A 27,593-nucleotide genomic window follows, 5' to 3' on the forward strand; every position below is an offset into this window, starting at 1 on the left:
GAATAAGGTCTTCAGTCTGCTTTTCGAAGGTTTTTAGTGTTCTAGGATTTTCAGTGAACTAAGAGTTTGAACTTAGTACTGAGATGCATTGTACCAACAGGAATATGAGTGAGTTCTTAAAGAAACTTTAAATCCAAGCTATTAGTCTCTCTGCTTAGATATTTTACATTTATTTGTTTGTCTGTTTATGGTCATCTTTTCCCAAAATAGTTTTATCTACACTGAAAATCCCACTATAGTAACTTCTGCAGAAGTGGTAAGAAAACCCTGAACACATCTGTATTGCTCACTTATGACCTAGCCACTCACTCTGATATTGTCCAAATATGGACTGGCCTTGATCTTATGAATAGTCCACAGATGACCTGTGACCAAAATTTCAGCAGCAGCACTTTCCCAACATGCTTAGTCTTTCAGTTCTCAAACTCGCAGCTGACTCTTGAATTCATTTAGGTTAATGGACATCTGACATTGAGGCTGATCCTGTGGTCACAAGTTTTCCACTTTTTCCACTGGCCATCCTTTTCCTTGTCTCTTGCTGACTACTATGAATTGCTCAGGCGCAGCACTTTTCAAATGACACTAGGATATTTTGAAATATATATTTGGTCATAGCCCAGTTTTCTGGCATACAACTCCTAAAATCTTCAGAAACTCGCCAAGTGATGCCTTTTTGTACGAGCTGACTGATGGCTGGAAACTCCCGACTTCAGGATGGGGACTGGTCATGGCAAAGACCAAGGCAGGATTAGAAGGTTAGAGCTTTCAGCCCACCCCCAAATTTCTGGGGAGGGGAGAGGGGTTGAAGGTTAAGTTGATCACCAATGGCCAATAGCTTAATCAATCATACCTATGCAACGAAGCTTCCATAAAACCCCAAAAAGACAGAATTTGGAGAACTTCTGGTGAGCTGAACACATAGAGGTTTCTATACAGTGGTGCACTGGAGAGGAAATGGAAACCCCACGCCCCTTCCCACATGTCTTAACTTTTGCATCTACTCATCTGTGTCCTTTGTAATATTCTTTAAATAAACTGGTAAGTATAAGTGTTTCTGTTCCAAAATTCACATAGCTATGAAAAAGAAAGTGTTTCCCTGAGTTCTGGGAGTTGCTCTAGCAAATTAACTGAACCCAAGGAAGTGGTCGTGGGATCCTCACTTTATAGCCGGTCAATCAGAAGCACAGGTAACCTGGAGCTTGTGAATGGCATCTGAAGGCAGGGGTGGGGAAAGGGGTGGGTGCAGTCTTGAGCCCTCAATCTGTAGGATCTGACACTATCTCCAGGTAGATAGTGTCAAAATATGGTATGTGCCTGTTGTCCCAGCTACTTGGGAGGCTGAGGTGAGAAGATCGCTTAAGGTCAGGAGTTTGAGGCTGCGGCGAGCTATGACTGTGCCTGTGAGTATCACTCCACTCCAGCCTAGGCAACAAAGTGAGACTCCCATCTCAAAAAAAAAAAAAAAAAAGGTGTCGGAATAGAAGTAAGTTAGAGACACTCAGCTGGTGCCAGCTTGCTGAAGTGATCACTTGCTTGTTGATGGGGAGAAATCCTCGCATGTTGGGTCACAGAAGTGTCCTGTGTTGACTATTGTTGAGACTGTATAAAACACTTTTGAGTGTGTTTTCTTCCACTCACAGAGGCACAAACTGGGAGTTCTAGAGAATTGTTCCTGTGGTCAAACAACTCAACCCTGAGCACATCTGTCATTTCCTCACTGTCAATGTTGCCTCTCTTCTAATCATCTCCTCTTCATGTTCTCTCAATATTCTCATCGTCCAGTGCTTATCATGCAGTGCTTAAGAGTGTTGAAAGTAGCATTTGTTGAAAGAAAGTTGAACTTCTGTAGTCAAAGACTGAAAGGCAAACCATGGAGAAACTATGACTGACAATAACTTAGGGATGGAATTTTCCTTTTGGCTGCATTGAGCCACTTCCCACTCTGTCTCAAAAAAATTCAGCAGGTAAGAAGACTGAATATAATGTTCTTTACTGATAAGGACGTCTAGAGTAGGCCTATCACAAATTTCTGTAAAACCATTTTTCCCATCCTGTACTTTGTTTATAGACTAATCATCTTAGAAAATGCTAGTACTTTGAAGTACCTGTGCTTAATCACAACTTATTTTCAAACCTCAAGCTCACTCTACTTTGTTTTCTTAGCTTGGCCACTACCCTGTCACCCAGTAGGGATACACTGTTGGGGATGATGGCAGAGAAACTCCATGGATATAATCTAGATCTGCTCAACATCGGCTCCACAATGGTTTGAAAGCTGAGAGAGTAGAAGCCTACATAAAATGACAACACCATTGCCAGTCATTATAATCTGAACATGCAACTATTGATATGTCTCACCCAAATGTCCTTTTCATTTTGTCACAACAAACATTCTAGCTCTGTGAAATCATTTTACTCTTATTACCTTAGCTTGCACATAAAAGTATCATTTTAGGAAAAAAACTCTGGTAAATATTTAAACTTTTATAGGTATATAATACATATATTATATGTATGTGTGTATACACACACACACATACATTTTCAGCTAATATATGGGTATAATATCTACATATGCCAAACGTACCTGACAATAGACATTCTGATATGATGTTTTCTCACAAAAAGCTTTAGAGCTTATAAAAATATAGTGACCAGGAATGGTGGCTCATGCCTGTAATTCCAATACTTTCGGAGACCAAGGCAGGCAGACCGCTTGAACACGAGAGTTTGAGATCAACTTGGGCAACATGGCGAGAAACCTGTCTCTACAAACAACAACAACAACAACAACACAGCAAAAATCAGCCAAGCATGGTGGCGCACACCTGTAGTCCCAGCTACTTAGGAGGCTGAGGTGGGCAAATTGATTGAGTCCAGGAGGTCAAGGCTACAGTGAGCTGTGATTGCGCCACTGCACTCCAGCCTGGCTGACAGACTGAGACCCTGTCTCAAAAAATAAATTAATTAAAATATATCAAGTTAGATACAAATAAATGATTTAGATTCCTACATAAATATTTCTCATTAAACACTATCCTTATTCTTTTTGTAAAATAGTTAATTTGGGAGGAGCAATAGCTTCTATTATACCTCTTGGTTGCTCATTCATTTAACAAATATTCATTGAGCATCTACTATGAGTCAGGCACTGCTTAGGCACTACAGACACAGGCATGAACAGAACAGATCAAAATGTGTGACCTCTTGGAATTTATCTTCTAGGAGGTTACAAAGTATTGTGATTGACTGATTGTTTGATTGATTGATGAAACAGGGTCTTACTCTCTCTGTCACCCAGGCTGAGTGCAGTGCTGTAATCACAGTTCACTGCAGCCTCAACCTCTCATATTCAAGCGATCCTCCTGCCTCAGCCTCCTGAGTAGCTGGGGTTACAGTTATGTACCACCACACCTGGTTAATTTTGAATTTTTTATAGCGACGGGGTCTCACTATGTTGCTCAGACTGGTCTCGAACTCCTGGATGCAAGTGATCATCGTGCCTTGGCCTCCCAAAGTGCTGGGATTACAGGCGTGAGCCACTGCACCTAGCTATACAATACTGTTTTAGATATGCTTCGCCTATAATCTCCCAAGCTCCATGAAAGCAGGGAAATTTTCTCTTGCTCACAACTGTATCCCAAGTTGAGATCACTGTCTGAGTGAATGAATAAACGGATGAAGCTTTTTCTTTATATGTATTGGTTATGTACTATTTATTCAGGAAATTTTATGACAGGAAAAACGAATTTTACTTACTCCTAGTTCTAGGAAAGCTGGATGTTTTTGGTTGTGAGCTAGTATGTAGGTAATGTAGAGCCCTTAGCTGATGTCTTATACATAATTTTTACCCATATTGAACAATGGCATATTTTCATTTTCTCACCCACCTTCTATTTATAAATAAAGAAAGAAATCTAAGCTTCCATCTGTAGAAAACAAATTCAAGAATTTCATGAAAATTAAACAACAAAAGACTAGGACAGAGAAGAATTAGTATAATTAAGTGCTTCAAACTTAAAAGCAATGCGTCTAACCTAGATCTCCAGAGAGATTTCAAGACATACACCTCAAAATTTCAGGTATTAAAGGCCTTGTCTACTGATTATAGCAAGAGGCCTAAGATCTTAATTGTGAACACTTCAAAAGGCATTGTGACCTGGAAAGATGGATCTGTTGAGAGCCAGAAAATGTGGTTTCTAGTCCTTTATTGGTTAATACCTTGAATAATTTTTACATTTTTATATAGGCCTTCATTTCTTGATCTGTAGAGCATCAGACCAGACCAGAAGTTCCCAGATGCTGGGCTCTCACAAATGCTGGGCTGGATGTATTGGAATCACCTGGGTAGCTTGTAAAAAATGCATATTCTCCATAGCCTACCCCTGAGATTCTGATTTGTTTGCAGATCATTGGTCTGGCCTATATCTAATGTCTTTTTCAATTTGTGCTTCTATGTGCATCAGGGTTTACTTCAAAGGCTGAAAGAGAACAACTATGTAAACTTCATAAGTCTCGAGGAGAATGGAGTACTGCAATTTTTCCCTTTTTGTTCTGACATCTGCCACTTCTCATGTGTATTTCTAGCAGAGCAAGATATTATTATTATTATTATTATTATTATTAAGATAGAGTCTCACTCTGTTCCCCAAGCTGGAGTGGAATGGCATGATTTTGGCTCACTGCAACCTCCGCCTCCCGGGTTCAAGCGATTCTCCTACCTTAGCCTCCTTAGTAGCTGGGATTATAGGTGCCCACCACCATGCCTGGATAATTTTTGTATTTTTAGTAGCAATGGGGTTTTGTCATGTTAGCCAGGGTAGTCTCGAACTCCTGACCTCAGGTGATCCGCCCACCTCAGCCTCCCAAAATGCTGGGATTACAGGCGTGAGCCACCGCGGCCAGCCAGAGCAAGATATTATTAAGATAACTTTCTCACAGGGGCCCAAAATAGGCTGATATAAAATAAATGGAATCTATATTTCAACGGCCAGCAGTCCTGAACCTCTTCCTGCCACACTGTTCGTCCCCAGAAGCTGCTGTAAATTCTACCATACACAGCAATTCCCTGAGGGCTTCATTACTAGGGTCTTTAAAAGGGATTCACTCATCTTTTTGCCTCCTGTAGGTGTGCTTCTTGTCAATCCAGGTCAAGAGAAAAGAAAGTAATTTTTTCCCAATCTTTAGCAGTTCACAGAGAATGTGTGGTTTGAACCTTGTTTTATCTTTTAAAAATGTGAAAATAGACAAGATAGTGTGCCTGTGCTCATGACACTGGAGGTCTCCTTGGACAGCTACAGTGAACACTGTAAAACAATATTCCATACAAAAGCAAAAAAAAAAAAAAAAAAAAAAGCCAGCATTCTGATTGAGAGGATGCACAAAGGAATTAATTCCAAAGGTTTATATACCAGTCTCTGCAGACTAAAGGCAGACAGATTCCCTGTTGGTAAGTAATGGATGTACAATGTGGTCTTTTACTTTAAGAAACAAACGTTTTTTTATAAGTCAGGTAACAAAGAAGGATTGGATGACATAAATGAACTGTTTCCAATTTCTAACTACTGTTATCTGGACTTGAAAGCTGGATATGGGGACACCTTTTTCTAAAAGCAGAAAACTAATATACCACAGCAGGGAGTCCAGAAATTGCTAGAGACTAATTATCTCTACTTATCAGGTTATTCTTCCCAAATGTTACAGGCTATATTTCAGAATAACTGTCATTTTTAAAGATTTTCTTTTTAAATCTTCAAGGAAAACTACCTTCCCCCACAAGCTTTTTTTTTTTTTTGAGGCGGAGTCTCGCTCTGTCACCCAGGCTAGAGTGCAGTGGCGCGGTCTCGGCTCACTGCAAGCTCCGCCTCCTGGGTTTAAGTGATTCTCCTGCGTCAGCCTCCCAAGTAGCTGGGATTACAGGCACCTGCCACCATGCCCGGCTAATTTTTTGTATTTTTAGTAGAGATGGGGTTTCACCATGTTGGCCACCTGGTCTCAAACCCCCCTACCTTGTGATCCGCCCGCCTCAGCCTCCCAAAGCGCTGGGATTACAGGCATGAGCCACCACGCCCGGCTCCCACAAACTTTTTAGTTGAAAGAATACAGTGAACACTCATTTGCCCTCCACTTAGACTCACCAGCTGCTAACACCTTATCACTTCTGTTTTCCCTCTTTCTCTCCATGACCATTTATTATTTGAGAGTAAGTTTTAGAAATCAGGATGTTCACCCCTAGATACTTCAGCATTTGTCCCTAAGGACACTGACATTTACTATAATAATTATTTATTTGTTTGTCTGACAGAGTCTCCCTCTGTTGCCCAGGCTAGAGTGCAGTGGCACAATCATGGTCCACTGTAGCCTTGACCTGGACTCAAGAGATTCTCTAGCCTCAGCCTCCTGAATAGCTGGGATTACAGGTACATGCCACCACACCTGGCTACTTTTAAAAGTTTTTAGTAGGGATGGGGATCTTGCTGTGTTGCCTGGGCTGGTCTTGAATTCCTGGCCTCAAGCAATCCTCCCACATTGGCCTCCGAAAGCGCTGGGATTATAGGCATGAGCCACCACACCCAGCCCTATAATGTTATTTAAAATACATTTCAGGCTGGTCATCTCTGGAAAAAAACAAAACCAAAACCAAAAACAAACAAACAAAACAAACAAACAAAAAACCCGTATGGGGATAACAGAAAGAAGGGTCACAAATCAGAAATCTACTACATCTGCTAGCCCTGAAGTTAGAGCAGCTCACTGAGTATTGGTTTGGTAGAAGCAGGTCTTGTGTTGCTGGGCTGTCTAGTTACAGAGCTGGAAAGACAGCAGAATACAAAGGAACAAGGCAGGCCTTTTCTCTGCTATCTTGGTCATTCTCTATGAATAAGAGAGCACAAAAGGCATGTGCAAGGAAGTTAACACCATTCAGACATGGACTGCTTCACTTGGGTACCTATTTTACCATCTCTTTCAACTGGCAAAGCTAATCGACTTTTAGAGGCAAGTGTGGATGTCCAAGGAATTAATTTTCTCATATTCTGTTCTTTTGGTTCACTGGAGAAAAAGGAGCAACAGCAGACGTAGAAGGCTATGGTGTTCAATCTTAAAAAGGAGAGAGGCAAGAAGATACTAGATATACTAGAGAAAGACCAGGAGATACTACTTATATTATCTACATAACAAATCTCTCTGCTCATAGGTCGTAGTTATTTCTTTGCAACCTGTTTTTCTTGCTATGCTGCTCTCTTGGAATCCGGAAGAAACATGAAATTTTAAATCGCACAGTGTGACCAGGAAAAAAAATCTACTCAGGTCTCAGAAAGGCCATGAGTAAGGGAATCAGGCTAACAGTAGAATTTAGTTGCTTCCTCCAGCAGCAAGTTCCCAAGGCAACGGCCATCAACCTTGATGGAGTACTTCAAACTCACCATGTCAAGAACCTAAGTTAAACCAGTCTTTCCACTTAACTTTCCTATTTATATTAGTGGCTTAATTTTTTCTGTTATCCTAGTCCAAAACCCTTGTTTTAGCCCCTGACCCCCCCTTCCCAGTCCACACGTGTTAGCCTCTCCCTATCAGATCAGTTTTCTAGTCCTACACATTTTCTCTGAAATGAGTTTTACGCTTAACCTCCTTATCTTCCCATTCTCATTGCCAACAATCTGATTGGGCTTTTCTCTTGCACTTATCAATGGGTTTTCAAAAACTTATTAATTGATCTTTTTGCTTTCAGTATCTTTTAGTTCCTTTCATCCTATATAATATAGCCAGATTTACCTCCCTCACAGCTCAGACCTTGATAATATCTGGCTCGAAAACTTTAAATGTCTGCTTCATGACTTCTTCATCAAGTTGATTTGCCATAGTTAAACATCCCAAAGTCCTTAAAAAATTTAGGTTAAATTTACATAACATAAAATTAATCATTTTAACCGTTTAAAAAAGTATAATTCAGTGGCATTTAGTACATTCACAATGTTGTGCAATCATCACCACTAACAAGTTCCGAACATTTTTATTACCCCAGAAGGAAACCTGTACCTATTACACAGTCTCTCCCCCTTTCCCTTTCCAAAGCCAATCCCAGGCAACCACCAGTCTTTTTTCTGTCTCTATGATTTGTCTGCTCTGGATGTTTCACATAAATGGAATCATATGATAGGTGGCCTTTTGCATCTGGCTTCTTTCACTTATTATAATTTTTTTTTTTTGAGACAGAGACTCACTCTGTCCCCAGGTAGGAGTACAGTGGCACGATCTTGGCTCACTGCAACCTCCGCCTCCCGGGTTCAAGCAATTCTCCTGCCTCAGCCTCCCGAGTAGCTGGGATTATGGGTGCCCATTACCACGCCCGGCTAATTTTTGTATTTTTAGTAGAGATGGGGTTTTACCACGTTGGCCAGGATGGTCTCGATCTCCTGACTTTGTGATCTGCCCGCCTCGGCCTCCCAAAGTGCTGGGATTACAGGCGCGAGCCACCGCACCCGGCTTATAATATAATGTTGTAAAGGCCCATGAATGTTACAGCATGTATCAATACCTCATTGCTTTCCGTGGCTGAGTAATATTCCATTGTATGGGTATACCACATTTTGTTTATCTATTCTTCAGGTGATGGACACTGGGTTATTTCTACCCTTTGGATATTGTAAATATTGCTGATCTGAACATTCATGTACATATTCTTATATAAGCCAGTCTTTTAAATATAATTATTACTATTTCAGAGCAATTCTTCACCTGTCCCTGATACCACCCTATGTTTTTCACATTCCATCCAAATTAAAACACTTTTTTTTCCTTGGACTACACTGCATGCCTGCATATGTATCACTTTTTCATGGTTTCCTTTGCCTAGGAAGCTCCCCATTCTCATCTTTGCTATCAAATCTTCTTTAAGGACTATCTCACATATTATTAATACTGACTTCATAAACCTCTTTCTTGACTTTTCCAACTGAAATTCAATTGTCTTTCCTCTATGCTCCCCAAGTGGCATGAATTACAGTATTCCTTACATTTATATATTTATGTATTTATCTTATCCCCTCTCTACAAGGTCATAGACAATCTTTAGGCAACTTATTGCTGTATCTCCTGTAGTCAAGCACTTTGTTTCCTTAAGTGCAACAGAAAGTCTTAAGAAATATTTTATTTTAGGAGATATCTAGAACCATTTCATAGTATTTGTGGTCATGCATATAGTCCTTTCAAATGCCTACACTGTATGCCTTCTATATAGGATAGAGGATGATATTAATATTATTCCTTTTGAAACCACTAAAAATGTCTTAAAGAACTAGAAGAGTATCACACGTGGTATTAATGAATAATCTGCATGTGCATTTTCTCTTTTGTTTAAGAATATGCATGTGTTATTTTCACGCACACCAGTCTTACCTAGCAGTTTTTGTTTTACTTTCTGAATAAGGAGTAATAGTAAGCTATCTAGGGACAAGTGAGTTACAGCTTAGCAATGGTAATTTGTAGTACACTTAAGGTATTTTATGGCTGGTTATGACAGTGTCAGAATGTCACAAGCCCAAGTGACATTTCAGTACTATTAGGAATAGCCAAGAAAATCTAACCATAATTCTTATTTCTTCAGGTGACTTATAATGGCAGCAGAAAACTAGAAGGATCATTAAAAATAAAGCTTGCTGACCTGCAATAGCCCCTGGACTCCCTGAGAGAGTCAGAGCTCTGTGGTGCTCTGAAGGATTCTACTTTCTTTTCTTAGGAATCAAAATGAGATAACTGAGTAATGACTTCACCTCCCCAGGGTGAATAACCCATTCACTAACAGTATTTTTTCCTGATCATTATTTTTCAGCAGTTACAAATTTAAATTTAAAATTAAGGCAGGGAGAGAGCTGTAGAATTTAGTATGGAGAAAAAGCTCAGCAAATGTTTTTCAGCTGTTTCTGGTCTTAACTGCCTTTTGTGAAAGAGTGTGGTTGTGTGCATGTGTGTCAACATGCACATGCATCCATAGGCCTATAGTTGTGATGGAAGAGGGCCAGTTAATCCTAAGATTTTTCAGGAGAAAGGAGTTGCTGGAGAAGAGGTGGTACAGCCTGATAAGGAAAATTCCAGAGGTGCTCTTGCTCCTAGCTTCACAATGGTGCTGAACGGGCACTGGGAGTATGTAACCTCCCGGCTTCCTTGTCTAGTCAATAATTCTCACTCTTTCCAAGCAGGAAACCAAAAGGGCAGATAAGACACAAACCTGCCTGGGCAGAGTAAAGAAGTAATTTTAAATGTGGTAATAAAAAAATCACAGGTGACTTCCATCATTGAGAGCAAGATTTCTCTATTTCTGTGTTAAAACTTGTATAAGTTTCTTTTTTCTTTTCTTTTTTTTTTTTTTTTTTTGAGAGAGTCTCACTCTGTCACCCAGGCTGGAGTGCACTGGTACAAACTTGGCTCACTGCAACCTCTGCCTCCTGGGCTCAAGTGATTCTCCTGTCTCAGCCTCCTGAGTAGCTGGGATTACAGGCATGCACCACCATGCCCCGCTAATTTTTATATTTTTAGTAGAGAACGGGTTTCACCATGCTGGACAGGCTGGTCTGGAACTGCTGACCTCAAGTGATCCACCCACCTCAGCCTCCCAAAGTGCTGGGATTACAGGCGAGAGCCACCATTCGTGGCCTGTTTCTAATAGAGATAAATATTTTTCTTATAACGCATCTCGTCTAAGAGACCTATTTCTTAGATTTATTTGAGAGCTGAAAGGGACTTTGGAAAAGATCTAGTTTAAGGCCATCAATTTACAGAAACGAATAATGAGGATATGAGAGAATGTGATTAAGTTTACATAGATGCTAGCAGAGTCCAAATTAGAATCTAGACCAGGAGTGCCCAATCTTTTTGCTTCCCTGGACCACACTGGAAGAAGAATTGTCTTGGGCCACACATAAAACACATAAACACTAATGGTAGCTGAGAGCTAAAAAAAAAAATTGCAAAAAAACCTTCATAATGTTTTAAGAAAGTTTACGAATTTGTGTTGGGCCACTTTCAAAGCTGTTCTGGGCTGCATGCGGCCCACAAGGGCTGGACAATCTTGATCTAGACCTTCCAAATCCTGGTCCTCTGTGAGCCATTTCTGTTATACCAACTTAACTGTATTTAACAAAACTGGGCTGCCACCAGTTTCACCCTGCAAGACCACACCACACTCACTTTTTGACAAATATTAATTGGGTAATTACTCCAAGTAAGCCACTGCGGCAGGTACTATGGGTAATTCAAAGATGAATCTGCTAGTATCGTTAAGGATCTTGCAATCAAATTCAAAACTGAAGGAGAGGACTGTGGGGGAGGGAAGGAAAGGATCACAAAGATATCCAGGAGGGTAAATAACATGAAAAAATCAGAAAGAGAACTAATTTCAGGATTAATAAACAACCTCCTTGAGATTTAGGGTGGAATGTCCCTCCTAGGTGTTATGCAAATTGTGTTCCCTATCTCTGACTAGGAGGCAACAAGATTGTTATCTTATAAAGCTTTAAATAAACATGAACATTACCATTTAGAAGATTAAAAATAAACTCAGTAAAGTGTCTTTTGTGTGTGTGTGTGTGTGTGTGTGTGTGTGAGACAGAGTCTCGCTCTGCTGCCCAGGATAGAGTGCAGTGGTACGATCGGCTCACTGCAACCTCCGCCTCCAGGGTTCAAGCAATTCTCAGACCTCAGCCTCCTTAGTAGCTGGGATTACAGACCCGGGCCACCATGCCCGGCTATTTTTTTGTATTTTTAATAGAGATGGGGCTTTGCCATGTTAGCCGGGCTGGTCTCAAACTCCTGACCTCAAGTGATCTGTTCACCTTGACTTCCCAAAGTGCTGGGATTACAGGCATGAGCCACCATGCCCAGCCATAATTTTTATTTTTTAAAACTTGTTAATTTTCTTACCTCTGTTTTCAGTTTACTCTTTCTGTGACTTTTTTTTTTTTTGAGACAGAGTTTCACTCTTGCTGCCCAGGCTGGAGTGCAGTGGTGCAATCTTGGCTCAATGCAACCTCTGCCTCCTGGGTTCAAGCAATTCTCCTGCCTCAGCCTCCCAAGTAGCGGGGATTAGAGACGTGAGTCACCAAGCATGGCTAATTTTTTGTATTTAGTAGAGATGGGGTTTCACCATGTTGGTCAGGCTGGTCTCGAACTCTGGACCTCAGGTGATCCACCTGCCTTGGCCTCCCAAAGTGCTGGGATTACAGGTGTAAGCCACCATGCCTGGCCTTTTTTTTTTTTTTTTTAAAAAAAAGACGGTCTCACTGTGTCACTCAGGCTGGAGTGAAGTCGCTCAATCTTGGCTCACTGCAACCTCTACCTCCCATGTTCAAGTGATTCTTGTGCCTCAGCCACCTGAGAAGCTGGGATTACAGACGTGCACCACCACACCCAGCTACTTTTTGTATTTTCAGTAGAGACAGGGTTTTACCATGTTGGCCAGGCTGGTCTTGACTTCCTGACCTCAAGTGATCCACCCACTTTGGCCTCACAAAGTGCTCAGATTACTGCGATTACAGACATGAGCCACCACACCTGGCCTGTGACTCCTTTTTTTTTTTTTTTTTTTTTTTGAGACGGAGTTTAGCTCTTGTTTCTCAGTCTAGAGTGCAATGGTGTTATCTCGCTCACTCCAGCCTCTGCCTTATAGGTGGGCACCACCACGCCTGGCTAATTTTTGTATTTTTAGTAGAGACAGCATTTCACCACGTTGGCCAGGCTGGTCTCAAACCCCTGACCTCAGGTGATCCACCTGCCTTGGCCTCCCAGAGTCTTGGCATTATAGGTGTGAGCCACTGTGCCCGGCCTGGCTGTGACTCTTAATAGATACAAGGTTTCTTGAAAGAGTCCTTAGTTTTCTTACTTTTTTTCTCTTTTTAAAACATCGTTTTTTGGTCCAATTTTCTGGGAGATTTTTTCATTTGTATCTTCCATTCTTCTGATTAAAAAATTCTGTAATCATATTTTTATACTTTCTAATTCTAATTTTTATTCTTGAATTGTCCTTTTTAATGTATCATCTATTATTATACCATGGATTTAATATCCTTCCTTGCCAATTATATTGATTATAGTGCTTTGAAAAACATCTGCCTTTGCTTGCATTGTCTCTATTTCCTCTAAGTTATCTTTTTATCAGTTTGTTTTTGACTTGCTGTTTCGTAGAAGCAGCTTTTCTCAAATGCCCAGTGGTCCTCTTTTCCTATTCTGCTTCAGAGTAAGGCAGCGGATATTCTGGGCACTTAGATCCTCTGAGGCTTGTCAAGTGGTGGGTCTTGCTGTGGAGGACTGCTCAGGGATATGGCATGTTTACTGAGGAGGCCCCAAATATCCACGTCTGCAGGGCTTTTCTCCTGAGTTTGACAGTTTTTTCAGAAAGAAATCCTCAGTTTTCTACTTGGTGAATATGAGGAATTTTAAGTTGGCTGCCAGCATTTTGAGAATCAATAAGGGTTGGGAGAAAGGAAATCGTCTTTCAGAATGCAGATATTCTCTTAGGCTCTCAGCTTTTTTTTTTTTTTTTTTTAATTTCAAAAACTTTAATTTTGTAGAGATGAGGTCTCACTATGTTGCTGGTCTTGAACTCAAGAGCTCAAGTGATCCTCCCGCCTTGGCATTTTAAAGTGCTGGGATTATAGGCATGAGCCACTGCACCCACCCATCCTCGCTCCTTTAAGGATGGTGGCTACCCCCACCCTCAGCTGTGCCTGGTTTCTCTGTCCAGAGCCTCAGATTAACCCAACCAATTACAGCCACGAAGTTAAATAAATTCCAAGAGGTTTTGGCTAAAAAGACAAGAAGTTTTGCACTAGAGTTTCTGAATTAAAAGAAAATCAAAAAAGTTCCCTCTCAACTGCCAAAATGAGAAATTTACCCAATTCAAGCCCCTTTACCCCTCCCACTTCGCCATGCTTTTTTTTTTTTTTCCCCTTTGATAATGCCTCAGTACAAGTATTCAGGGTCCAAGTTTGTTTTAAAATAACCCAATGAGCTGACAGACGGAGCTCCTGGAATTCTGCAGCTTGTGCGAGAGTCCACAGATGGGAAATTGCAGTCAGTTATAGGGTGGTGCTATTACCATAGCCCAATTTTTGAAAGCCTTTAGAAAAAAAAAGTCATCTGAGTTAATTAGCATTCACCACAGGCACTAGTTTTGTGTTGCAGTATTCTAAGAACTCAGATAATAGAAAAATTCAGTACTGCAATCTCTAACTTTAATATTTTACCTCTTAAAAACGAAGATTACAAAGAAAGAATTTTACCTGTTACATGAATATGCCTAAGGCTCATCTATAGCCTTATATCAGCAAGAGATATCAATTATGTTCTAAAATCCACTAATTACTAATGGTACCTAAAACAGGAGTAATTTCATTTTACCTCTCCGATCTGTTTAATCCACAAATCTCTTCCAAGAAATTCCTGATGTAAGACTACAGGAGCTGAGTTTAGATTAAAAGTCATGGAGTCACTGGTCTTTTCTTTAATAAAAGGCTGGACATCAGAATTTATCTACAAGAAGCAGTTAAATGAGTAAATTAGTGAAATGTATATACACTAGTATGTTTTAGTTATATTCAGAAAGTACCAGTTAATGCAGTGAATTATGAAGCTTAAGGAATGCAGTTTTTAGATATACTTTAATAAACAAAATAACATTTCAGGCTGGGTGCAGTGGCTCATGCCTGTAATCTCAGCACTTTGGGAGGCTGGGGTGGGTGGATCACCTGAGGTCAGGAGTTCGAGACCAGCCTGGTCAAAATGGTGAAGCCCCACCTCTACTAAAAAAAACAAAAATTAGCCGGGTGTGGTGGCACACACATTCCAGCTACTCGGGAGGCTGAAGCAGGAGAATTGCTTGAACCCGGGAAACAGAGGTTGCAATGAGCCGAGATCGTGCCACTGCACTCCAGCCTGGGCGAGAGTGAAACTCCGTCTCAAAAAAAAAAAAAAAAAAAAAAAAAAAGAAAAAAAAAAAAGGATATTTCAGATGATTAACAATAACCTGTAAAATTCTCCAAATAACCTGTAAAATTCTCCAGAATCATTCCCTAACACATTCCATTTTTAGTGGGTGGCAGTCTTTATTTTAAGGAAAATATTTAGATAAAGATTTAATAAATAGAATTGCTTAATAAACTGATCTAAGATTAAATAAAATATGCAAAAAGCTCACCTGGAGATATTATATATGTATATATTCCCCTCCTTATGAACTATTTAAGTAACATCTGAAAAGTATATATTAAATTAAATTTAAAATTATATATATAGAGAGAGGTAATAACACAGCAGCTAATTTTGGGATATTTTAGATTTCATATGCCCATTCAAAGAATTAGTTATTAAAATTAAAGCTTTCAATTTTATTCACTATATTTCTGAATTTTATTAACTTCTCATAACATGTTTTATATAAAGAGCTATGAGGCCAAGGCAGGCAGATCACGAAGTCAGGAATTCCAGACCAGCTTGACCAACATGGTGAAACCTCGTCTCTTTTAAAAATAAAAAAATTAGCCAGGCGTGGTGGCGTGTGCCTGTAATCCCAGCTACTCGGAGGCTGAGGCAGGAGAATTGCTTGAACCCGGGAGGCAGAGGTTGTACTGCAGTGAGCTGAGATTGCACCACTGCACTCCAGCCTGGGTGACACAGCGAGACTCCGTCTCAAAAAAAAAAAAAAAAAAAAAAAGCGATAAGGGAACTGTAATAAAAATGACAAATATTCTTCCATTATGTGAATATATTCCAGTCTGCAAATATGTTATTTAATAATATGTAAGAGTTCTCTCAAGAACCCTTTCAGGTGGTAAGAAAAGACAAACATCAAAAAACTGGTTCAAGTAAGCTGTGGCTTTCTGTAAGAAATGCACAATACTTACCAATTATACTGTTTACATTACATAACAATCATCCAGGGCTGACAGATTTGAACCACACAATAAGCATTTTTGAAATATAAAAGCAGCTTATTAAAGAGCAAAAGCTTTCTTGTGTATCGTTGTAGCTATTTAAGTACTGAAAAAAGATAAAGGGTGTGCAAAATACCTTATGACTCATGGCCATGTGCTTCCCATACTGAAATGCCATATCCTGAACCTCAGCATCATGCTTTGCTAATTCCATTGCAGCTTGGCAGCTCTTTGCTAGTAAGGCACCATGGGAGAGAAAAGTCTGCTCCTTCCAAGTCGATATTCCAATATCATCTGTGATATAACTTTCCTAAAAATGTAACAAAAGCCAAGATAAAAAAGACTTTAGGAGTAATTTAATTGTTTCTGTTTTTGAAGAACATAAAAGTTAAGAAACGAACTATTCAAAAACACTCAAGCTATTGGAACAAGATAGATGCCTAACCTCAGCTCTACCTACAAAGAGTGTGGAGGGGAGACTGTTTTTTTACGGTAATAGGGGGAAAGTTAAAGAAATGTTAAAGCAAATTTTATTCTAAGCTAGGGAATTTCTATTACAGGATAAGGGAAAAAGTAGAAAGACTTCAAACTCACTCCCTTCTATAGTCATATCAGTTCTTAAGTGCTGGTATTAAGCACAAGAAGCCTATTGCATTTAATTTATGTGAAAATGTCAAGGGCATATGGAAGGAACTACATTTCTTAGAAATAATTAAATAGAAAAATAAGGCTGGGCGTGGTGGCTCATGTCTATAGTCCAAGCGCTTTGGGAGGCCAAGGCAGGAGGATTGCTTGAGGCCAGGAGTTCGAGACTAGCCTGGGCAACATAGCAAGACTCTACAAAAAATAGAAAAAAAATCCAGACAAGGTGGTGTGCCCTTCTAATCCTGACTACTCAGGAGGCTGAGGCAGGAAGATCACTTGAGCCCAGTTCAAGACTATAAGTAAGCTATGATTGCACCATTGCACTACAGCCAGGATGACAGAACAAGACCCTGTCTATCTGTCTCTTTCTCTCCTCTTTTTATTTGAGACAGGGTCTTGTTCTGTCACCCAAGCTGGAGTGTAGTGGCATGATCACGGCTCACTGTAGCCTTGACCTCTCGGGCTCAAGCGATCCTTCCATCTCAGCCTCCCAAGTAGCTGGGACCACAGGCATGCACCACCACTCCCGGTTAATTTTTTGTACTTTTTGTAGACACAGAGTTTCTCCATGTTGCCCATGCTGGTCTTGAACTCCTGAGCTCAAGTGATCTGCCCGCCTTGACCTCCCAAAGTGCTGGGATTACAGGCATAAGCCACCGCACACAGTTAATTTTTTTTTTTTTTTTTTTTTTTTAGTAGAGACAGGATTTTACCATGTTGGCCAGGCTGGTCTTGAACTCCTGGTCTCAGGTAATCTGCCTGCCTTGGCCTCCCAAAGTGCTGGAATTACAGGCATGAGCCACTGTGCCAAGCCTACCCTGTATCTTAAAAAAAGAAAAAGCGTGGGTGCGGTGGCTCACGCCTGTAATCCCAGCACTTTGGGAGGCCAAGGTGGGTGGATCACGAGGTCAGGAGTTCAAGACTAGCCTAGCCAACATGGTGAAACCTTGTCTCTACTAAAAATACAAAAACTAGCCAGGTGTCCTGGCAGGCGCCTGTAATCCCAGCTACTTGAGAGGCTGAGGCAGAAGAATCACTTGAACCCAGGCGGGAGGTTGCAGTGAGCTGAGATCGCACCACTGCACTCCAGCCTGGGCGAAAGAGCAAGACTCTGTCTCAAAATAAAGAAACAAACAAAGCAAAAGAAAGAAAAATCAGAGAAGATGTAATCTGTTATAATGGAGGATGATGATTATAGTGTTCATGAAAGTTTATTCTCATAAGAAACAAGGTGTAAAAGAGGATATAATGTATAAATAAATATATACACATCTACCACTTCTAGACCAATGCTATCCAACAGAAATACAATGTGAACCACATGTGCGATGTAAAATTTTCTAGTGGCTACATAAAAAAAAGTGGAAACAGGTGAAATTAATCTTAATGACATATCTATCCCAATATATCCAAATATCATTTTAAACACATAATCAATATGAAAATTATTACTGAGCTATTTTATACTCTTTTTTTATACTAAGTTTTCAAAATCACTGTGCATTTTACACTTACAACACCTCACTAGCCACAATTTAAGTGCTCAGCATTGGACAGTATGGCTCTGAGGAAAGGAATGCTGAAGCAAACATATAAAACAATGTTCATTTTATGGCATTTATTTGAAACATCAAACTAACTGGAACCTAGCCAGAAGGATTAATTAATTCAAACACTTTTCTTCCTGCTCCTGATCCTATAATCCTTTCTCTTTTCACAATTGCTTGGAGACAAAATAAAAAATATTAAGGAAAAAAAGTGGTCACCAAAAGGTCAGCTGAAATAGAGCCCCCTCCTCTTCTGCCATGTTGAGGGGAATCTTCAGTCCACTGGTCAAATCAAATTATCAGCTTAATTTCATGCAATGTTTTTGAGATGGGGTCTTCCTATGTTGCCCAGGCTGGTCTCAAACTCCTGAACTCAAGCAATCCTCTGACCTCAGCCTTCCAAGTAACTGGGATCACAGGTGTATGCCACCATGCCCAACATCACCTTAATTTTATTAAATATTGGAATAACAACAAAAAATTCCACTTACGGCACTGGCTGCAAATATACAGCACAGCATTGGGTAATGACAGAAAAGCCACACAGGAGAGAAACAGTGCATAATGTTAAGACCTTCTTTACAAAACATTAGGTATAAATTATAACATACTTAATTTTATAAATCTGAGAATGTATTTTAAAATGTGACTACATATATTAATAAACCTAAGAAAAACCATATTATCTCTCCATATATACTGCAGAAGTATTTGACAAAATTCAACTCCTATTCTTGATAAGAAAAAATGTCCTGAATCAAATAGAAAGAGCTGGGTGCAGTGGCTCACACCTGTAATCGTAGTAACTCAGGAGGCTGGAGTGGGAGGATCACTTGAACCCAGGAGTTCAAGACTGCAGTGGGCCATAATCATGCCACTACTCTACAGCCTGGATGACACAGTGAGAACCCTAACTCTAAAAAATAAAAAAATAGCAACTGATATATATTTCTTTAATGTGATGGGGTGTGTGTGTATCAGCCCAAAAGTCAGCAAATATTTTATGGGGAAATATGAGCCTTTCTCACTAATGTCAGGAGTAAGAGAGAAATGCACACAACACCACTGATATTTACAATGTAATAGAGACAAGAGAAAGGTAGATGCATATAAATTAGAAAAGATGAGTTTAACTCTTACTGTTTGAAGGCAATATAACTGCATATTGGGAAAATCAAGAGACTCAACTAAAAAACTACTACAAACAAGAAGATAATTCAGTAAGGTAGCAGTGTCTAAAATTAATAATTTATAATTAACATAATAAATTGTATTAACCATAGCTTTCATACATAAAAACTAATCAGTAAGTGTTATAATCAGCAAGTGTTATAAATAGGGTCTTTTCTTTCATTATGAATACAAAAATAAAGATTAAAAAACTGGGAATAAGGCCAGGAATGGTGGCCCATACCTGTAATTCCAGCACTTTGGGAGGCAGAGGTGGGCAGACTACTTGAGTTTAGAAGTTAGAGACCAGCCTGAGCAACATGGTGAAATCCTGTCTCTACCAAAAATACAAAAATTAGTTGGGTGTGGTGTCTTGGTGCCTGTAGTCCCAGCTACTTGGGAGGCTGAGGCAGGAGAATCACGTGAGCCTGGGAAGCAGAGGCTGCAGTGAGCTGAGATTGCTCCACTGCACTCCAGCCTGGGCAACAAAGGGAGACCCTGTCAAAAAAACAAACAACAAACAAGCAAACAAAAAAAACAACAAAGAAAAAAACCTAGGAATAAGGCCAGGTGAGGTGACTCATGCCTGTAATCCCAGTACTTTGGGAGGGTGAGGGGGGTGGATCACCTGAGGTCAAGAGTTCAAGACCAGTCTGACTAACATGGTGAAATCCCGTCTCTACTAAAAATACAAAAATTAGCCGGGCAAGGTGAAGTACTCCTGTAGTACCAGCTACTTGGGAGGCTGAGGCGGGAGGATCACTTGAACCAGGGAGGCAGAGGTTGCAGTGAGCTGAGATCGCACCACTGCACTCTAGCCTGGGCAACAGAGCCAGACTCCATCTCAAAGAAAACCAGAAAAAAACAAAAAAAACCACCAAAAACCAAAAACCAAAACCTGGGAATAAGCTTAGAAATGTGCAAAACTGAATGAAGAAAATGTAAAATACTACTGCAGGAACAAAGATAACTTGAATGTATATAAAGACACATCATGTTCAAAGATAGTAAGATCCAACCTCCTAAGTTACTCCAATAAAACTAACAATACCTTTTCCCCCTGACACTGGGCAAACTGAAGTTCATATGGGAAAAATAAACAAAGAAGAGCAGCCAGGAAAATCTTGAAAAAGAAGAGCAATGTATGTGTGAGGTGTTGAAGGAGGGGTGGAGAGGGAGAGCAAATTTTGTCTAAGCCTTACCAGATACTATAACATACTGTAAAATCTCAGAAATTTAAAAAATATGTACTTTTTAGGTAGAGAGACAGACTAGGGAACAAAATAGAAAGTCCAGAAAGCAACCAGACTATATATAGGGATTTGCTATATTTTAGGAAGAAGTTGAACTTTTCAGTAAATGGTGCTGGTACAACTAAATAGCTATCTGGAAAAAATAAAATCTGAGCTGCATTTTGTACCATTTACCAGGATAAACTCTAAACGGCAAAAACAGCAAAACAACCACAAAACCACAGGCAATGTTAAGAGACAAAGGACAATGAGGAAAACAACTTATATTTCCTATCACAGACAAACGGCGAATCTCCCTGTGGTAGGCTAACAATGCTCACCGTTTCTGCAAATATGTCTATATCCTAATCCCTGGAAGCTGTGAATGTTACCTTACATGGCAAAAGGGACTCTGCAGATGTAATTAAATTCAGGATTCTGAAATGAGGGGATTACTCTGGTTTAACTGGATGGGCTCAATGTAATCGCAGCAGTCCTTATAAGAGGGAGTCAAAGTCAGAGTCATAAAAGGTAATTTAATGACAGGAGAGAGAAATTTGAAGATGAGAGATGGGGCCATGAGCCAAGGAATGAACATGGAAATTAGAGAAAGCAAGGAAATGGATTTTCCCCTAGAACTCCAGGAAGAATACAAGTCTGTAAACATCTTGATTTAGTGACTTCTTTTTTTTTTTTTTTTTTTTTTGAGACGGAGTCTCGCTCTGCCTGCCGCCCAGGCTGGAGTGCAGTGGCGTGATCTCAGCTCACTGCAAGCTCCGCCTCCCGGGTTTACGCCATTCTCCTGCCTCAGCCTCCCAAGTAACTGGGATTACAGGCGCCCGCCATCTCGCCCGCCTAGTTTTTTGTATTTTTTAGTAGAGACGGGGTTTCACCGTGTTCGCCAGGATGGTCTCGATCTCCTGACCTCGTGATCCACCCGTCTCGGCCTCCCAAAGTGCTGGGATTACAGGCTTGAGCCACCGCGCCCGGCCGATTTAGTGACTTCTGACCAATAAAAACAAAATTCCCAGCTTCCCTCTTAGTGATGGTAAGGCTGTGACCAAATAGGCTTCTCAAATATGGCTGGTGTAAGTGGAAACTAGCTGGAAATTCCACAGTCTCTATCAAAATTATAAGTGAATTTGCCCTGTGACTCAGGAATCCCATGTCCAGGAATCAATCCTACAGATAAACCTACATACATGTGAAATGAAATATGTACAAAGTGTGAAAGTGGATCGTAGAAATTGGTCAATCTTTTCACACCTGACTAAAACAGTTGAGAAGTCACAGGAGGAAAAAGGACTTAGAATACAACACTGCTCCAAAACTGTAAGTCTCTGCAAGCCTGGCTGCTCAAGCTGCCTGCTATAATCTGAAATCAGTTTTATTTAATAGTTGCTGAAATAACTTGCTGCAACTCTAAGACTAATTTTACCCACCACTATCACTCACTAATCAAAATCTGCCAACTCCCCAGAACCTTACTAGTGCCGATGAACTTTCTCAAAGAGCAATATGTAACACTTCTCCTTTTTATAAAACCTCCAACCTTCTCTTTGTTCTTCAGACATACTAAAGACCATTTGGTCTGTGTGTACACCCTGAATTGCAATTCTCTCCTCAAGTAAACTGTTAAATTTAGAGATCTGGCTCTCTCTATATTTTATCTGACTTTGACAAAGGTTACAGTCTATTGTTCACCCAGCTGCCAGGGTGACCCTTCAAAAACATAAACCAGAACTACAATGGCCTCCAGCTGTTTCAAACACTCTAGGCATCACCTCCTGAAGGCCTCTGCATTTGCTGTTCCGCAGATACGCTCTCTAGACGTTTGCATGGCTAGACTTCTCCTTGCTTTTGGGTGTGTACTCAAACTTCAACTCATCTTTAATAGTCTACCTCCCTCCCCCATTATTTCCTATATCTTTACCTTGCTTTAAACCTTCCTTCCTTGATATTACTGGACCACTCATATACTTATTTGTTAAATGACTTACTGTCTGTCTCCTTTACCAGACTGTAAGTTCCACGAAAGCAAGGACTTGGTTTGGCCTCTGCTGCACAATCAGCATCCAATATAGTATCTTAGGTGGGCAGTAAATATTAGTTGAATTTTTTGTCTTTCTTTTGGTATCTCTCTCCCTCTTTTGTACCTTCCTCTATCTTTCCTAACTTGATCAGAATAAAGAATTGAAATAATTCTCCTTTAGGCTGGGTGTGGTAGCTCACATCTATAATCCCAGCACTTTGGGAGGCCAAGGCGGCCGGATCAGCTGAGGTCAGGAGTTTGAGACCAGCCTGGCCAACACGGTGAAACCCTGTCTCTACCAAAAATGCAAACATTAGCTGGGTGTGGTAGCGGGTGCCTGTAATCCCAGCTATTCAGGAGGCTGAGGCAGGAGAATCACTTGAATCCGGGAGGCGGAGGTTGCAGTGAGCCGACATCATGCCACTGCACTCCAGCCTGGGGGACAAGAGCAAAACTCTGTCTCAAAATAAATAAATAAATATAAAACAAAAACAAAAACAAAAAAAACTAATTAAAAGAAAAATTCTCCTTTAATGCCTCTCTACTGCTCATAGAATCAAGAAAAACTCTATAGCATAGCATTCAAGGCATTCCCTTGTATAGTACCAAGCAATACTTCTAGTCTCATCTCCTACACAAAATATCCCCTTTGAGGCCTGCATTTAACACGCAGGGGAAGTTGCTGTTTCTTGAATAAAATATGTATTTTCGCACTTGTGTGAGTGTATTTTATTTATTTATTTTTGTGATGGAGTCTCGCTCTGTCACCCAGGCTGGAGTGCAGTGGCACAGTCTCGGCTCACTGCAAACTCCGCCTCCCAAGTTCAAGCAATTCTCCTGCCTCAGCCTCCCGAGTAGCTGGGACTACAGGCGCACACCACTACACCTGGCTAATTTTTGTATTTTTAGTAGAGATGAGTTTCGCTTAGTAGAGACGAGTTTCGCTATGTTGGCCAGGGTGATCTCAAACTCCTGACCTCAGGTGATCCACCCGCCTTGGCCTCTCAAAGTGCTGGGACTATAGACATGAGCCATTGCGCCTGGCCTACTTGTGTGAACTTTAAATCTAATCCAAGTATCACTTCTTTGAGGAGCACTCTCAAATACTACCATAAATCTTTTCCTCTTTAGACTAATATTATCTTATCTATGTTATGACACAGCAGTTAATTCTCTCTGAACTGTATGATTTCTTATGTATTTGTTTCCTTGAAGGTTAGATCTGGTACTAGTCACTTTTATATTTTTTAATCACTTAGGCCATATTCAAGTTTCAACAAGTATTTGCTAAATGAATAGTACCCATTTATCTGTTGCATTATTAAGTAGATGTATGCGTGTGTTTTAAATTTTAAAAGCTAATGGGTAGATATGGCCATATGATGACATGCTATTCAGCAATAAAAAGGAATTACTGACACATGCTATGCCATGGATGAACTTCAAAAACATTATGCTAAGTAGAAGAAGCCAGACACAAGAGACCACATATTTTGTATAATTCCATCGATGTGAAATATAGATTAGTGATTGCCTGGGGCTGGGGGTGGGAACTGTAAATGGGCATGAGGGACCTTATAGGGGTGTGTGTGAAAATGTTCTAAAAATGATTTATGGTGATGATTGTATCACTTGATAAAAGTTACTAAAAATCATTGAATCGTAGGCTTGAAATGGGTGAATTTTATGACATAAAATATACCTCAATAAAGCTGTTAAGAAAGAAAAAAGCTAATGAGCATAATATTTTACATTTCTTGGTCTCAAATGTTTAAATTAACATTTTAAAAAATTTATGACTTTCAATTAACTGTGGTTTGCATATCATCCTCATTTATTCTTGCAAGAAAACCCATTTATTAAGGTTCTGTTATGGTTCAGGCTTTCTGCAAAGCAATATAGATATCAAGATTAATAAATAGCCTGTCCTCAAGAAGCTCACAGTCCAGGGATAGAATGTATATATATCAATATATAGATATAACTATATAGATACAGATATCTATATATAGAATGTACAGATAATTCTATTTCAGAATAATTGCAATATCTCTAAAATCAAAGATTCAGTTTTGTTCATTACATATTTCTTACTGTGATTAAGACTTTTTATTATTCATCATTTCTACATTTTAAATTAAAGTAATACACGATCACTGAAAAAAAATTAGAAAATTCAGTTAACCAAGAAACAATTAATTTATAGTCCCCTGAAATCTACTACCATAAGTTAATTGGACCACAAATTAACTGTTCCTAAGTTAATCAGACATTTTATTCCCTAAACATTATTACCTTTTATGAATTTGGTTACTAATGAAACAAAATTCCTCCATTCATTTCCATCAACTTGCCGCGTATATACTAAGAGAGCACGCTCTATTATAAAGGAAAAGTTAATATAAATTGTAAAATGTCAAGAAACTAGTATGATAACCACATCTAAACCAGTACCTTCAGATACCAGATATACAGAATTGTGAAATGAATGCATGTAGTCAGAGTAAATGAGATTTAGATATAACAATATCAGGCTGGCATGGGGGCTCACACCTGTAATCCCAGCACTTTGGGAGGCCGAGGAGGGTGGATCACGAGGTCAGGAGATCGAGACCATCCTGGCAAGGTCTCGGTGAAACTCCGTCTCTACTAAAAATACAAAAAATTAGCTGGGCGTGGTGGTTGGCGCCTGTAGTCCCAGCTACTCAGAGGCTGAGGAAGGAGAATGGCGTGAACCCGGGTGGCGGAGATGGTAGTGAGCTGAGACCGCGCCACTGAACTCCAGCCTGGGCGACAGAGCGAGACTCTGTCTCAAAAAAAAAAAAAAAAAAAAAAAAGATATACCTATATCATCAACTTACGTATGTGCAGTTTTTACTAAGGTTTATTATATAGAAAAGGAGGATACATTCAGTGAATATTTACTTTTGATGGGATTTCCTTTTTTTTCCCTGAAAGGTGATAGATGTCAAGATACTTGTCCAATGACTATCAGAGAGAAGTACAGTAATTTTTTTAAAATGTAGGCCTCACTGTCACATGACCTTTTTACTGAAGTAAGGCTGGTTAAAAAAAAACGGAAACTTGCAAGATGATCCTTGCTTGAGATCGTGGTACTGGTGGTTTTGCTCAGACATATGTTGCTCTGCTACTTTATTGCTGCGAGAGATACTTTGAGTTGCTTTTCTAATGGTGGTGATACATTTGTACATATCTACTCACATGAGACCAAATTGCACTTATAACAGTAGCTGCTCAGGATTAAAGGTCTGGTCCATGGTCACAGAACAAAGGCGAACTAATTGGCCTGGGAAGGTGTCAAAGCCCCAGCAAGAACCTGCCAAGCCAAACTGCTACCTTTCACATAATGAGAAAAGAAGAGCTGGAAACAAAGAAGCTAGCTGCCTGTGAAGATAAAAGTACTTTTTCAAAAAGTATGCAGATGTTGCCTGTTTTCATGCTTACGACTTCAGATTCATATTCTGGGCCACTCTCTTTATAAATACAACCTAAATTTGGGTTGGATGAGACACCAGATCTCTCTAATGACCAATTTCACCATGTTAAATGTTTCCTTTGAATTAGCCTTTTCAATTATCTTGAGAAACTAGACAGCCAAAAGTTTACATATCTTATCATTATTATTATTATTTTAAAAAAGGTCAAGTATAGAAAAATTTCAACAAATCTCCACATTTGGGAATCAGAAAAAAGCAAGGAAAAGAATGCAATCTAATGTCTCCTGGGAGCTAACTATGTGATGACACTTTCATGTTCTTTATTACAACAGCCCTCAGAAATATTAATTATCATTATTCCCATTTAATAGGTAAGGAGGGCCGGGCATGGTAGCTCACACCTGTAATCCCAGCACTTTGGGAGGCCAAGGTGGGTGGATCACTTGAGGTCAGGAGCTTGAGACCATCCTGGCCAAAATGGTGAAACCCCATCTCTACTAAGAATACAAAAAATTAGCGGGGCATGGTGGCAGTGCCTGTAATCCCAGCTACTCAGGAGGCTGAGGCAGGAGAATCACTTGAACTTGGGAAGCAGAGGTTGCAATGAACTGAGATGGTGCCACTGCACTCCAGCCTGGGTGACAGAGCAAGATTCTGTCTCAAAAAAAAAAAAAGGTAAGGAGATTTCAAGAATGTATTTTGACCAAGATTAGACCATAGTATGTGGCAGAGATGAGTCTCAGAAGTATAAAAATTGTATTCCATTTTCTTAGCACGTAACAGAATATATGCAATACTTAATATATCTTATGGTTTAAAAGCAGGTTGTAGACTGGGTGTGGTGGCTCATACCTGTAATCTCAGCACGTTGGGAGGCCAAGGTGTGAGGACAGCTTAAGCCTAAAATGTCAAGACCAGCCTGGGCAACAAAGTGACACCCTGTCTCTACAAAAAAAATTTTTTTTTTTTTTGAGACGGAGTATCACCCTGTCACCCAGGCTGGAGTGCCATGGTGCAATCTCAGCTCATTGCAACCTCTGCCTCCTGGGTTCAAGTGATCCTCCTGCCTCAGCCTCCTGAGTAGCTGGGATTACAGGTGCGCGCCACACACCCAGCTAATTTTTTGTATCTTTAGCAGAGGCCAGGATGGTCTTGAACTCCTGACCTCATGATCCGCCCACCTCGGCCTCCCAAAGTGCTGGAATTATAGGTGCAAACCACCGCGCTCAGCCTCTACAAAAAATTTTTAAAAAATTGGTTGGGCATGGTGGCTCATGCCTATAATCCTGGCACTTTGGGAGGCCGAGATGGGCAGAGGACCTGAGCTCAGGAGTCTGAGACCAGCCTGGGCAACATGGTGAAACTTTGTCTCTACCAAAAATACAAAAAACAAGCCAGATGTGGTGGCATGTGCCTGAGGTCCCAGCTGCTTGGGAGGCTGAGGTGGGAAGACTGCTTGAGCCTCGGAGGTGGGGGTTGCAGTGAGCTGAGATCATGCCACTGCACTCCAGGATGGGTGACAGAGTGAGACTCCATCTCAAAAACAAAAAAAACAAACAAAAAAAATTAGTCGGGCATGGTGGTAC

The 27,593-nt window shown here is 40.2% G+C and overlaps 1 protein-coding gene across 1 annotated transcript in view; it reads right to left on the reverse strand.

The window, feature by feature from the left end:
• The window catches only part of PDSS2 (decaprenyl diphosphate synthase subunit 2), a 299,355-nt gene that overhangs the window by 35,454 nt on the left and 236,308 nt on the right, over positions 1-27,593 (reverse strand). Inside the window, exons 5-6 of the mRNA XM_025384118.1 lie at positions 16,060-16,233; positions 14,392-14,523 (exon numbers count right to left, since the gene is read on the reverse strand). Coding sequence (XP_025239903.1) covers positions 14,392-14,523; positions 16,060-16,233 — 306 coding nt within the window. The remainder of the gene's footprint in view (positions 1-14,391; positions 14,524-16,059; positions 16,234-27,593) is intronic.

Source organism: Theropithecus gelada, chromosome 4 (assembly GCF_003255815.1).
Source record: "Theropithecus gelada isolate Dixy chromosome 4, Tgel_1.0, whole genome shotgun sequence".
Lineage (NCBI taxonomy): Eukaryota > Metazoa > Chordata > Mammalia > Primates > Cercopithecidae > Theropithecus > Theropithecus gelada.